Source organism: Anser anser (assembly GCF_964211835.1).
Source record: "Anser anser genome assembly, chromosome: 20".
Classification (NCBI taxonomy): domain Eukaryota; kingdom Metazoa; phylum Chordata; class Aves; order Anseriformes; family Anatidae; genus Anser; species Anser anser.
In genome coordinates, this window is record NC_139741.1 from 986,469 (window position 1) to 1,001,304 (window position 14,836).

General features: G+C 43.9%; 1 protein-coding gene across 7 annotated transcripts in view; it reads right to left on the reverse strand.

Annotated features, from left to right (window-relative positions):
* SGSM2 (small G protein signaling modulator 2) overlaps nt 1-14,836 on the reverse strand; it is a 52,987-nt gene that overhangs the window by 29,195 nt on the left and 8,956 nt on the right. For all 7 annotated transcript variants that reach the window (XM_083805927.1, XM_083805926.1, XM_083805922.1 and 4 more), the window contains exon 3: nt 2,520-2,682. In XM_083805927.1, coding sequence (XP_083662053.1) covers nt 2,520-2,682 — 163 coding nt within the window. The remainder of the gene's footprint in view (nt 1-2,519; nt 2,683-14,836) is intronic.

The window sequence follows — 14,836 nt, forward strand, 5'->3', positions numbered from 1 at the left end:
GATTTTCTGAAAGTCATGGCTCTGACTACTGATTCAGAATGCTTCTGTTCTGGGCTATCAATCTGAGAAGTCTGTAAGGACTATCTAATTGAAGAAGAGATGCTAAACAACTTCTAAAAAAAGCCCCCAAACAGGTCAGTATTAGGTATGTCAGTCGTCCCTAACAAAAATATCTTTTTGCTATTGAAGCTTTAGAAAAAGCCCAACATTTGAGCTCCTCCAAAACTTCCACATACGATAGGCTAAAAAGAGCAGGCAGCAAATCTCTTGCAGACCATAGGCCCCAAAAGAATGAAAACACAACAAAATGCGAACTATAACGTAAAGTAAGTTGCACTTGAACAGAAATTTGCTTCTTATCAAATAAAGCTTCATACTTATTTGGGAAAGCTATATGGAGGATGGTAAAAAAGATTCTTGTCTCCCAGCTTTCTTTTGTACCTTCAGGCTCAAGCTAGCCATGAGCCCACGAGGACACAAAGCTGCTTCAGCATGAGATATTCCCACTGAGATCACGAGCACGGAGTAGGATTTGAGATTAACACAGGCAGAGCTGTTCCAGGGAGCTCCACACACAATTGTCAGGCAGTCCTTGGGCACAGGCCCATCTTTTTATTCTCTGTAAAGCACCATGTATAGCTAGCTACAGCACAGTCTGTGCTAGTGTCTTGGCAGTGAGATCTTCTCTCTTACCACCTACAGAATGACAACAAGACAACTAAGAGATAAGCAACATCAAACTGAGAAACCAGGACTAAAGCAAATGAGCATCCAAAGCCAGCTGGGAGCTTGCTTGCAGCCAAGCCCCCTGCTTGCTCCGACAGCATAAGGCAGCACTGCAACAGGCCCACTGCAGAAACGGGGAGTTCAATGCTGTCTTTTAGTGACAGGATGGCAAGCTGGTTATACAAAGCAGAATCACTTCCCAAGTTCGGCTGTAAACAAGAACGTGGGCACTGCTCAGCAAGGTGGGCTCTGAACCACGCAGGAGGTTGTCACCCCTTCCTGCGGAGTTACCTGCTACCCAGCAAACCTGTCTGAGGCCAGCCCAGGGGGCAGCTGTGCCTCAGGCATGCTGTGAGGAAGTGTTCTGCCGCAGGAACAGGATGGTACTGCTTTCTGTAGATCCTATATACTGTGCCTCCTGCCATGCCACTGCACAGCTTCACATGGTGGAAATGCAATTTCCAAGGAGCAACAATAGCTGGGCTCTGTTTTGGGTGAAGCCCGTAGTTCTTTGCATTTACACAGCCCCTAGTCCTCCATTAGGCCATGACAAAACCTCTGCAAGGCAACACACACGTGCAGTGATGATCCCAAGCAAAGAAATAGACAACATCACTGATATCCTTCTTCCCAATATTTAAAAAACTAACTTGAATAAAATACCAGTCTAAATCAGTAGTCATGTAAATAAAAATATATTAAAAAACACGTATGTACTTGCTAAAAACTACATAAGGTCTGATAATTAGAAGAAGCTTAATAAAGATAGGTGCCAGAAAATTACACAGATATTTCTAAGTGCTAATTTAAACAACTGTCAATTATTGAAGACTTCAGTGCAACACAAACAAGCAGTCGCTCTCTTGACAAATCCATTTTTACAGCAAGTTGATCAAAAGGCTAAAAAGTTCCTACAATCCACAAAGATGTCTTAAGGCTTAGCAGTGCCACTGTACAACAGTCTGTACAAATGTTCCTGTCTGAAAAATGAAATCTGAAAAAATGTTCCTGTCCTGTGTAGAATACAAAACACTCTTCCCACAGGCTCATGCGCTGTGATTTTGGAGCACCTCTCCTGCAAAGAAAGGCTGAGAGAGCTGGGGATGTTAAGCCTGGAGAAGAGTAGGCTCTGGGGTGACCTCACCGCAATCTCAAGTCCTCGACTCCAATACAAATTCAGTTGTGCTCAAGCCCAGTGTGTGCCTAAATGCGCTCCTCCGATCACTCTCATTGCTGTCCACGTCTTCTTGAGTTCATCCTTTCACCAACTGTTCTTTGTATCCATTAACTCAACTATTTCTGCTGTGATACCCACAAATCAAATCTTCTGTTACTGGTTTGGCAAGAAGCATGCCAAAGCAGCTTTTCCAGTAAGTCTGTTCTATCAGTTAAAACAGCTTTTCCAGTGAGTCTGTTCTATCAGTTCCTCTTGCCACCCACATCCCTTCCCACTAACAGTCCAAACTGGTCCATCAAACCCTGGCTGTGAGCGCTCTGTCAAATCACCAGTTATTATTAACTTTTGTTGTTTTGTGTGGGCTGGACACCCTGATCCTCTACACTACAAGAAACCACACAAAACACCAAAGACCCAGTTCCCAAGCTCTGTCTCTTTGCTAACTATCAGCTTGATGACACAAAAACATTTGTCTTACAGTTACAGACACTGAAAAGTCAAAGCTACAACAAATTTGGCTAATAAAGAACTCTCTGCATGAACCAACAAGTCCGTAACCTCTCCAGGCTGCATACACATTGCGGGAATTTTGCTGGTAAACAGACATCAGCCTCACCTGCTTTCCACCTGCTGCTGCAGTTCCTGCACTTTCTTGCATATGTCTCCTGCTACTGCGTACGTCTTGCCAACTTTGGTGAACAGCGCAGCAACCTTGTCGGTCCGCAGGAAGCCAGCAGCCCTGCGCTTCAGCATGTGCAGGAGACATGCTTCCACAACACCTGCAAGAAAGGGAAGGAGATAAATGTATGGGTACTCCTGTCCTTCAGGCTTCTGTTTGGTGATTGCCGTCTGCTAACACCCACTGGTCAGGTGTGGAGACAAAAGAACAGGGAGGTGCAGAGAGAGAAAGATAGACTAGATCTCAAAATCAGATGATGCAAGTATATACCTCATCTGCAACAATAAGCACCTTGTAAGTTACAGACAGTGGAAGAATTCCTGATTCTACTGAAAATAAACCCTGAAAACTAACCCAAGTCCCAGGCAAAACTAAATGGCATGTGGAAACACCACTTGCATGTAGCTAGCCTAGAAGCTCCAGCAGCTGAAGGACTACAGCATGTGTCTGTATTGAGCAGCATTAGTAGAGATGTCCCCTTGATTTTCAGCACTGCTACCCTACTGCTTCACTTTGCAAGACTGAGCAACTCCCTGCTGAATGACTAAATAAATAAGAAGCATTTATGAGGTATTAATAACTTCACATTTTGTGTCTTATAACTCTGGAAAAAAAAAAAAGAAATCTCTAATTGGCTTCCTGCTAACACATCCCTACTACACAAATTAACCTAATGTGTGTTCTGAAAACACTACCATTTGCTCTTACAGTGCTGAAAACAGCACTAGAAAAGCACTTGGGAAATGCATCGTGGGATAACAATGACACTATTTTGCTTTCAACTTTGAAGGCAGATATGTCTTTAAGCTAAGCAGCAATGGATAAATCTGACAGAAGGTAAGCTTTCCATGGGAATCCCTAATTTGCCTGTGGAAGAGCCAGTAGAATTAAATACTGATGGTTTGTGGATTTTAGACTGTTCATCTTAATATATTTTTTTTTCAAGATACAACTAACTTGATTTAGCAAAGCCAAGTCTTCTAATTGTACACCCTGAATTGTTGCAGCCGGCCCCGAGCTACTCTGCAATAACTGTCCCAGCATTTCTTACTGCCGTTAGCAAGAGGCTCCTGGCTGAGGCTGAACCCCAAGAAGTCCTAGCCCAGGAGAAGCAACAACCAAAAACCCACTGGGAATTGGTGTGGCAACAAAGCAACAGCGCAAATGGTCTCAGCTTCTGCAGAGCCCTGCTCTGCATCTTGTAGGAAACGCGCTTGGACTGCGTTTCACAAGGCTACTGAGCAGCAAGCCTGACCCTGCTTCCACGCGGCTGTACTGCCCAACCCTAAATGCAGCCTCAGAAGACAGCCACCCCTTTGCTTTTTCACCCCTGCCATGTGCAAAAGCTAAAGAGCAGCACTATTCCGCGAAAGAAAGGCCAGGAGACACAGGCACATCCCTGCCCGACCCCTCTCAGCATCAGCTTATGCCAGGAAACATCTGCTGCAATCAAAGGACATCCGCAGGTGGCAGAGGCAGTGCCTGCCTGCCTGCAGCCTTACAAGCGGGAGCCCAGCGCTGACGCCATCCCTGCAAGCAAGGCTGTTCCTGCTCGGATGAAGAGGGAGCATCTGTGCATCTCCTACAGAAGCAGCGGCGGGGGCGAGCGAGTTTGGCTGCCCACAGGTTGTGCGAGGCCAGGCAGAGCGGCACAGGAAGAACAAAGAGCGATGACAGCACGGGGATGTTCTTCACAGCACAGCCCTAGATCCCGTCTAGCAACCATCACAACGACTCTTAACTCAGCTACTGTTTTGCTCTGTCTTTCAATTAGAAATAAAGAAAACGTAAAGAAAAGCAGCTTTCCGGATGCCTGAAGCAATGCACTAATAATTGGTACCAAATCTTAAATGAAGCAACCTGCCTTTAAAAATAACTGCAAAGCAGCGCATTGCTGTTGCTTAGGAAACAGGCTCTCTTCCCACCTTCACTGTATTTTTTTTTCTTTCTTTAAAACAATAAAATATTGATGAAGCAAATTTAGTGAAAAGCATAGCAGGCACAGCTTTAATTATTAACAAACGCTGCAGCTGCCATGGAGGGCATTTCCACAGCGACTGCCCCTAAAGCTCCAATATTTAATTATTCCATCGTGACATTTCTCATCACAAGGACTTGGCGTAACATCAGTACCTGATGGTCTGTAACACACGCGTAGTGGCTATTTGCAAGGGGAGAGACACTGGAATTCACTCCTGGATTGCCTCAAAATATATGTTCCACGGGATGAGAGATTAATGCAGTACGTCCAGCTTTACGTGTAAGGTACCCTGAGATCCGGGTTTAGGTTTTAGTCCCAGCTGTAACTTGTGTGACCTTCAAGTCACTTCATTCGCCTCTACTTCACCACTAGACTGAGGCTAACACTACTATCTCTCTTCAACTTCTCTCTCAGAGCTCCTCTATGCAGAGAAAATATTGCAGGACAGCTAACTGAATTTGATTTCACACCAGACTTAATGTGCATTGGGTTCCAAACACAGTGGCTTTTATCCAGCTAAGGACAGAGATGTTAGGAGGAGAGAGGAAGAGGCAGGAGATGTCAGATGCGTTCCCATTCCAACACTGGGGAACAGGTGACGGATGTCACCTCTTCGGCGCAGGGCAGCAGAAAGGCGCCCTCTGACACAGCAAGCTGCACAAGAGCTTCACAGCACACCGGGGGGCAGCCGCCTGGAAGATTCGAGGACTTTTGTCTTCTGCGTGCCCAGCGGCAGATGCTCTCATCTCACTGCGCTGCACCTTGTCAGCATCGCCCACAACAGCAGCATGCGTGCACATGCTCCACTTACCTTGTCTCTTTTTTTCCCCCTTTTTTAAAACCAACCACAAAAACTAAATTTATATTTTCTAAACATTGGATTGAATCAGTAAAAGCACACTTTTTACAGGGAAATATATCAGCAATTACAAACTCTTCTTCCTGAAAACCTCCGTGCCTCTCCTTCTCTGTGCAGAAAGGCCTCCACAAGTCCGCTGCTCTGCAGTTAGGCTGCTTGTGCCTCTTGCTTTCTGTTAATCTGCAAGAGAATTAGCTTTTTTCTTGACCACCTCTTGGATTTACATCAGTTCTCCACAGCACGCTCTTGACATTCATCTTGTAGGCTTGTGGGAATAGGTGAAAACAAACAGAACATAACATACCCCCTTCCTATTGTTATGCTGGACAGTGTCAGAAATCACAAATTTTAACTGAAGACACAAAAGGGCATGGTGTGCACAAACACTCCCCTTCCTCATTTCCACAGTTCCTCAGCATACATTTTCAACCAGCTGAAATTCATGCAGATTGTGTATTACAAAGACACACACAAACCCAACCGCCAAGCAATGGAGACAACGTCAAAAATGCACGAAGGAGCTGGGCCACAGAAATCGTGACAGAATTATTTTGGGAGAAGAAAGCTGGAGGCTTAGGCAAATCAGGTTTCTGCAAGCTTCTGCAAGTTTCCTACTTTTCCTTATTTACTAAGAAACCAGAAAAAGGTAATTGTCCTGCAGTTGCAAAGTGCAGAACACAGAGATCACTGCCTGCAAATATAACACAAAGAACATTTTAGGGGGTATAGTTAGAAGAACCTTTCCTTATTTAAAGAAAATGAGCAATTTTTCCCCTTTTGGAATCTACCAGTCTTGAAAAACATAAAAAGAGATAAAGATGTAGCTGTTTCTGGGGGACCTGGTAAAATCCCAAAAACATCAACAGGTAGTTTTGCATACAAACAGGTAGCTTCTACACACAAACATATGCCTTTATTTATTCGTCTGCAGGCACACAGGTAAATAACTATTGTAGGCTTTCTAAGCACAGCATAATGCAATCTCGAGCCTGCCTACTGTCGTTGTAGCTACAACAATATATACAAGCAAAAACTGACTACAGAAAAACACAGCTACCCATTATGTGCCCACTGGAGGAGCAGCACTGTGCTTGGAAGAAAATCAACACAGCTCAGGTAATTCTTTTCTATCATTCAGCTGACAGCAGCCATCTAAAAATTCATTAACTTCAGCCAATTTTGAGGAACATCCCCCGCAGTATCCACTGCTGAATTTAATTAAGTGCAGATATGTTATTGATTTACAACAAAAATAATCTCTGTCCCCAACAGCTTTAATGAATGTCACATTTTTATGACTTCAGCAAGGATACTTCTTGCAGGGTCAGACTGACAACTTCGCTTTTCTCCTTTTTTGCCTCTATCAAAATCCCGACAAGAGTTAATGGACCGTGTAATAACAGAGCTCTAGGGATGGGCTTGGAAGGGTGGTAAGCAGAGAAAAGGCCTGTGGAAGGATTATTTACGGGATTTATTTAGCAGATGAGATTTTCCTTAGACAGGAAGAAACACCACAGCTAAATGCCTTGTTTTCATGGAAACTGTGTACAGGGAATAGAATTCATGAGGCTCAAGAAAATAGGAACAAGAGAAAAGAGGAGGATGACAAAGAAGCAATAAGATGCTCACGATCTCCAGCTGCTCTTGCTGTACCTAACTCATCACAGATCTGCCCAGCTTGAAACCAATCTTATCCCCAAGTTACAGCATGCCGTGTCATCGAGAAATGCGTGCAGAGCAGGTGAGACACCCAGAGGTACCACGTTCTGACCAAGAAGCAAGTGACTGCAGAGGAGATACCCAAATATGCTCCTTTGTCCCACGGGTACTGCTTTGTGCATTTTAAAGAAGAGGAGAAAACAGAGTATCGTGTGTGCTTAAGTCTCAATCCCCTTTTAACATCCTGTTAAAAAGAAACAAATTGTTTCATAGAACAGAAGAAAAGCAAGATTGTAGCAAGCAAAGTTCGATTAAACATTTTCTTTATAATTACAACCTCAAGATAATGCCTCAGTAGTTATGTACAACCCCTGCTTTGTTACCGGGCATTCCTTAATATGGACACGCATCAGAGTTATCTGTGCTGATGTGTTGCTTCAATTCCTGATGTATTCCTCCAACACTCTCTTTTAGCATATATCCATTTTTCATTTCACCACAAGGTTTTGGCAACTGAAGCTCGCAGCTTCTCTGCAAGTCTGGTACATTTTAACATGCTCTTATTTACAGCGGCCCCATCACGGTTATACTGGAACAACACCAGCACTGCTGAGAGAGAGATTTAGCGAGGCAGTTAGAGGCGCTCTTTCTGCTGTAGCTCTTACTCTGGCTGCTCAGCTGAGAAGTCACGATGCCTGATGTTAGACCAATCGGGAGGGCATAAACATGTTTCCATATTTAATTTCATTTTCATTTCAAGCTGCAAAAGGTAGACTTTTAAAAACACTTTTTATTACTTTTATTAGCATTTACTAAAGCATTAATGTAGCAAATCACTCATTTAAGAGGTGCTTTTCACCTCTTTTCACCTTTTCACTCTCCAAAGCCCACCTCAAACTTGAAGCAGGCCTTGCTACGCCCTGCCAAGTTCACTGGACATTACACTTTACAAACATCCAAGTCAGATGCAACAACCAGCTCCTGAGCTACTAATGGCATGAAATACACAATCCTCATAGATAATCGAAATATTAGCCTGAAAAGTTCCCCTAGCAACAGTCAGGCCACAATCAGCACTTCAGACACATGCACACCCATCCTTCAGGGCGATGTCAATTCTCACTCTCAGGCCTACCCGCTTTACCAGTTACTTGCAGCAAGGGGGTACATAGGCAGCTTGGAGCTCGGTTACCACCTCCCTTGACTGCTGGTGCCATTTCTTCAATACTGACGATTATTTCATTTCCCTCTGGAAGCACAGTGAAAGCAGCAGCTAGTGGGAACTAAGCGTGCACGGCTGTGAGGTTTAATGGTTATGTTGACCTGGACTAAAACTACTTTTGTTTTGCTCTACCACACAGACACCTCCTTTGCAATAAACCCCAGGGGAAGTATCTGAACAGACAATCCTCAGTTCTAAAGATAACTCTGGCTAGGACACATCAGGGCTGGAATTTGGTGACCATTCCTCTTTAAAATCTTGAGCACTAAGCCTCAAGAACCTCAATACTCTTCAGAAAATGGAAGTGTTTCCATTAAACACTATTACAGGCAAATCAAAATAACTGAGGTTTCTCTAAATAATTGAATATGATCCAATTTGATGGCCCATGACTAACATAAAATGTTTAGCAGAGTGCTGTAAAAAGCATAAGAAATTATATTTCACTTCTCAAGCTAAAAGCACGTGCAGTTTAAAAAATGATTTCACATCAGAGCTAATATTCACTCTTTTCTCCCCTTCTGTAACACTCTGCTCATTACTTATAAGTGGTCACCTTTGGGGCACAATCAAAAAGCTTTCAAATTTGTGTGAAACAGTATTTGCCTCCCGTCAATTATGATAATCTCTGGCACTCTCTTTGGGCTAATGTGTTTATGAAGTGAGGTAGAACCACTGTAAACTATTTCATAGGCATTATTCATCACTGAAAATGTTCCATTTGTTTTCCAAATAGGAACAGAAATACAGGAAAGCTCATACTTTGTTTACAAGAGACCTGCATTTCCATAGCTGATTAACTGCACTTTTTAAAATACCAACGCCAAGGATAGAAAGCTAAAAGAATTAAAATAATAAAATGTCCATTTGGACAACGGTTATTTACATCTATTTCTATGTAAGTTACATCTCTGCAAGCTAAGAAAAAAAAGAAAGAGGGTAACAGATTTCTTAATTTTTTGTCAGACCCCAGGAATATGGTGCTATTTAGAAGCCTTGAGGCGATTTCCTATAAACCCCAAAGCATAAAGCATCTGTTCCTAACGGAACTGATTTTCAGAGGAACTGCAAACCTGCAACTCCAACTGAACTGGATGGGAACAGCTTGTTGTGCAGACAGACACACAGGACAGTTCAAAAACGAGGTCCAGGCAAGCTCCAAATCAATTTCCTGTTCTTTCATGGAACATCTGTTAATAATTTGTTGCCATGCTTTAAAGAGGAGGCAGAGAAAGGGTTTCTATCAGGAATTTATTTCTCACCTTAAAAATGAACAAAGAGGGGTTTCCCACATTGCTACCTTCCATGATTTTACTGCAAGTTTGTGGATATTTGATATTCTTCTGAAAGCTTTATTATCTTGAAGAATATCACTGGATAGGAATTTCTGCATAAGAACTTATTTAAGAATACATTTCTATTCCTCAGTTGATTCTATTTTCCCGTCATAACCTTTAATCCAGTCCTGTAACTTAGGACCATGAAGGAAAGTATTTCTGACTCATGATTTTTCATTACTCGGGGCTGGCAATCATGACGCTTGGTGACTCTGATAATTGCTCGGATTTCAGGTCCTGAACGAGAAAAAACAGAACACAAGCTCCAGCATCATAGAGTCATTGGTTCCTAATTAGATCTTCTCTTTCAAACACAATTAACTTTGTGCAAAATGGGATAACAAGTCATCATAAAACTAATGAGGAAAACAGTCCCACAACTAACTGCATTTTTGTTGTTAACCCTTACGCATGTTACCGGCTTGCACTCCTAACTAGCACCGCCAGGCACCCCCGCAGCTCAGGCACGCTGCTAACCCCGAGCTACCCCAGGCTCCCGGCCTGGAGCAGTCACCAGCCATAGTCATGTTCAAAGGCTTCCTGGCCTGCCTTTGCCAGCTTTGACAGAGACATTCTGCGGGATTTCAATTAAAACTATTTGATTGCATTCCTACAAACATTCGCAGACCCTGAAACTTAAGCACTTAACCAATCTCAGCCTAAGCATCTGGTGGTGTGCTCCAGAAAATGCAGCCACACAGCTGCTGCCCTGCTGTCTGCCAGCTCCAAAAGGAAGGGGATACTAACCTCCCTTACCAAACTGAGGTGACACCTAATTAAAAAAACTGAAATAACTGTTAAAAGGTTTGAGAAAAAGTCTCTCTGAAATAAAAGTGAGAGGACTTCACGTCTCACAGCCACCAGCCCCACACACAGGCACCAAGTCATGGCGCACACGCTGCCCTGACTGGGAACACTGGGGTTGTGCCTAACACGCACACCGGTTAAAGAAGGTGCGTTTGTGTTGCTCCACCTGAAGGAGAGTACTGACACCAGCCAGCAAGTACTTCACAGAAGAAGCCATTTTCATTCCCTTCAGTCTGGAGCCCAGCTCTGATGTAACACAACCTGTCCAGAGTCAAAAACAGATATTCTAGTCTTGCTGCACTGAAGCATACACATGGAACCTGGACGAGCTACTGCACCTCTCAGAGAAGAATATGAGAGAATTTATATTGAGAAGTACGATAACATTTACCTATCGGCTGGGCGTTACGCTATGGACCTGGAGGTCACCCCCAGAGTAAAACAGCCTCTCGCTGCAGTGCCCTGAAGAGAGCTTGCTTCGTGCATCTCCTTCTCTATCATCACCCAGGCAAAAGAGAAGAAATTTGGCTGCTATCAAAACTAACTAACTAACTAACTAAATAACACTTAATACTCATAATGGTCTAAGAAGGAATATCATCAGGAATGAGGGGGCCACTTTTGGAAGCTGTGCAGTGGTATTACGCTGCCTCCTTTGGCTCCAGGGTCAACTAGACACGCGACAAGCACAGCCACGAGGGATGTGAGTGCTGCAGCTGTCGCCTCTCCCGCAGCATAAGGAGCTCCAAAGGAAAGTGAGCACCAAGCACCGCGGGAGAAAAGGAACGGAGAGCGGCAGTGACCTTGTGGTAAGCCTGTCCAGTCCCCAGCACAGCTCCCGTGCAAAGCCCAAAAGGTCCCAGATGAGGTCCGGCAGACAGCAGGGGAACCCCTCCACCACTCTCGTCTCCTCACGTCTCTGAGGCTCACGTGGTGCAAACGTGCAACCCTCAAAGAGGGTTTGAAGGAAGCCTCAGCACAGCATTAAGTACCGCTCTACAGCTCAAAATCAGAACTGGCCTCTGCAATTCAGCCGCATGGGGATTCTGCACTTTTTAATTAATGGATTTAATTACTGGTAGCAGAGTTATTATTCAGGCCAAAAAAATGCTTTTCATGCTGTTCAAACCTCCTCTGATTCAACTAAAAATCTCACTGAAAAGCCAAGCCCTGCATGCCTTGCAGTGACCACGTTACCTTTTCTACTTGTGTGCACTGCTAACCTTCCTCCACAGCGCAGCAGCTACGTTCACTGGGACAAGCAGGTACGCTGGATTTACACCCACACAACGCACGCGTTGATTCTGGCACATCCCAGCTCTCGGTAATCCACCTGATGTTTATGGCTATTATTTCACAGCACGAGAATTAAGGATTATTTCAATTAATACACTCAAAATATTTATTCAAAGAGAACAAACTACCACGACTTATTTTAAACAATATAAGAACACCTTTAAATTATAAACTAGGTAAAGCACAAATACATTCAATAAACAGTAATTTAATTACAAGGTGATTCAAAGTTCACATCTCCTTTAAAACAAATATGAAGTCAATGTTAAACATTTTGTACAATGCCAGTTTTTGTCAGCATCCTTGCTACACTTAAGTATTAATTACACCAAGCAGAGCAATACAGTTAACTTCACTGAGGAAGTATTGTCTGTTCAAAGTTTGTTTTGAGCTGGAGCAGTTATCAATTTACCTTTAAAAACAAGGCACATTTACTACATTTAATTACTATTATTACAGGAGCAATATAATTTCTGGCTACATAACCCATTCATAAAGCATCAAGTACGCACCGTGCACATGGATTGCCTTAAGAGTTTTCCAGCAGCAGGCTCCCCCCGCCCCTTTCTTTTTCCTCCTCCACCGAATAACGCACACAAATGCAGCACAGTGTTTGGGCAATCGGGGCAGTTATTGCAGCTCTGCAGACGCAGTAAACAAGCAAAATATGAAGTGCATTAAACAAACACCACAATGATAACGCAGCAGAGGCCAGGGCAATAAATCTCCCTTTATCTACTAGTCAGATAGGTGATTTAGCTGCAAAGCAGCTCGGCTATCACACCCGCCTCAGAGCTGGGGCTGCCTTCCTGCACAGGGGGCTTGGCATTCACCCAGGGTGGCAGGGAGCTCGGCCAGGCAGGCGGCACCGCTCAGCACCGCGCACACAGCGCTCAGCACCGCGCACACAGCGTGCGCTCACACCTCCGCGCTCGCTGCAGGCGCAGCAGGGCGCTTCTGCACTGCCCTGCCCTGCCCTGCCACCCAGGGTGCTGATCAGACCTCGGCCCCAGAAGTCACTTTCCACATTTGCCAAGTTCACCAGAGAAAAAGAACAACAGCTGACAGCTGCTCTGCCGAGACCTGTGTAGGTACTGGCTGCTGCTGTCCACCCTCTTTCCAAGGCTCCAGTTAGTACAGACATCTCATGCTTCTCGCAAGAAGTCACAGCGTGCTGGACTGCGGAAGGAATTTAAGAAGCTAAATACTGGAACTGAATATTGGGACTGATTCATAACAACAAGAAAATAGCGATATTTGAAACTAATGCAATCTTCAGGCAGAGGCTGAAGATTTCCCAATGAGTTAGGTTTCTATCTCGATCAGTTTAAATGAAATTGAGTTAATCTTCAAATCTCTTATTTCCTTCAAAAATCCTAAACTAATATAATTCATCCTATAAAACAATAACAACAACAACAAAAAACTCCCCCCACACTCTTTATAATTTAATACAGCAATAAAACTGGGAAAAGAGAGTGAAGAAAGGATAACAGAAGAGTTAACACTACCTATGTAAGGTCACAGGAAAAACTTTCTAGACACCTACAAAGTTCTGCTTTTAAGTCACAGATTTTTTCTTCTTTTTTTTCTTTTGACAAGATAAGGCAGTCTTGTCAAGCACAATTTGACCTGGGTTTGTAGATCTGGAGTAAAGACATCCTAACCTCCTATGTTTCTAGCTTCTGGAAAGCCTTCTGTACATCTTTTCTTTGTGAGTTTCTTTATTTATTTATTAATGAGAGGTGAAAAGGAGGAAAAAGAGAAAATATATTAAAAGCTGAGCTAATGAGATATCTTGACTGGATATAGTATAAAAGAGACCACTTGGAGGAAACAGCCCTGTGAGATTCACATCAGCTACATGTTCTCGAAGGGAGCAAGAACAACATTCAGGCAACCTTGTCTTTGGATTCATTCACAAATAAGACATTATGTTTGCTGTATAAAACCGATTTAAACAGATTTCTAATTCTTTGTTTACAGCAGCCTGTTGCTGTCAGATCTAAAGACAGGCAACCATGCAGAATAAGACTTAGAGCTGCAGGCAGCTCACAGACAAGCACAGTAAATGCCATATGCTGAACTGGAAAGCCCTGCTTGCCGATTACTGGTAAACACACATCAGATAACTACAGCGATAGATACAAGAAACGCTTCCTTCTTCTTCCCTCTTTCCCTCAGAAATGTAAAAGCTGGGAAGGGCTTGTACTTCAGGTGACAATGCGGCCATCCACAAATCCTTTAGGGCAGCTTGTGCAAGGAAGGGTGCGGGAGGAGAGGAGCAGTGTTTTTTCTCTGGCCTGCAGGGATGGCACTCAGCTGAACGAGTCACGGTCCACACGTAACACGATGTCAGCTGCCATTACCAAGGCAACGGCACCAGATAACCCAAGCTGAAAACATCCACATCCAGTTCCTAACAGAAACGCCATCCACAAAAAATATAAAAATTGAAACAGAGCCTGCATCATCTCATTACGCTTCTGATTGGCAGCACAGTATGGGTGAAATTCACCCAAGAGCAACCTGTTGCCCACATTAATGAATAAACAGTAATTTGGGAAGATGGAAAGTGCAAGTTGTTTTCTCCTCTCACACAGGGCAGTTGCTGAAAGCTTGAGCAAAACGGACAGAACAGCACCCGACCGGTCCATATGTAAGCAGGGTCCAACATCAGGGGGGAAAGTTGTTCAACATCCCTGCCCAAGCTGAGAACTGGTCAAAAAAAGCTTATGCAAAGCCCATGTCAATATGCACAAATCCACAGAACCACTATCTAAAATCCTGATCTTGTGCTCATTTTCCCCTAAACATCCATGAAAGCTACTGGGAATTCTGCCTGAGCAAGGTGCTCGAGGCTTGTCTGTATAAATCTCCACGTGTGCTGTAAATCACACACGGCAGCGTGGTTACTCAGCAGCCCGGCGCGGTCTCCCCTTGCCGACACACAGGCAGTTGCCGTAACAGCAGTGTGTCTGAAGCAGTCGAGCCATAAACTATCCATTCAGCTCGCTCTGCAGCTGCACTGCTTCTGAGACACAGATTGAGCCCCAGCCTCCAAATGTATTAAAAAAGGCCTGAAAATGAAGA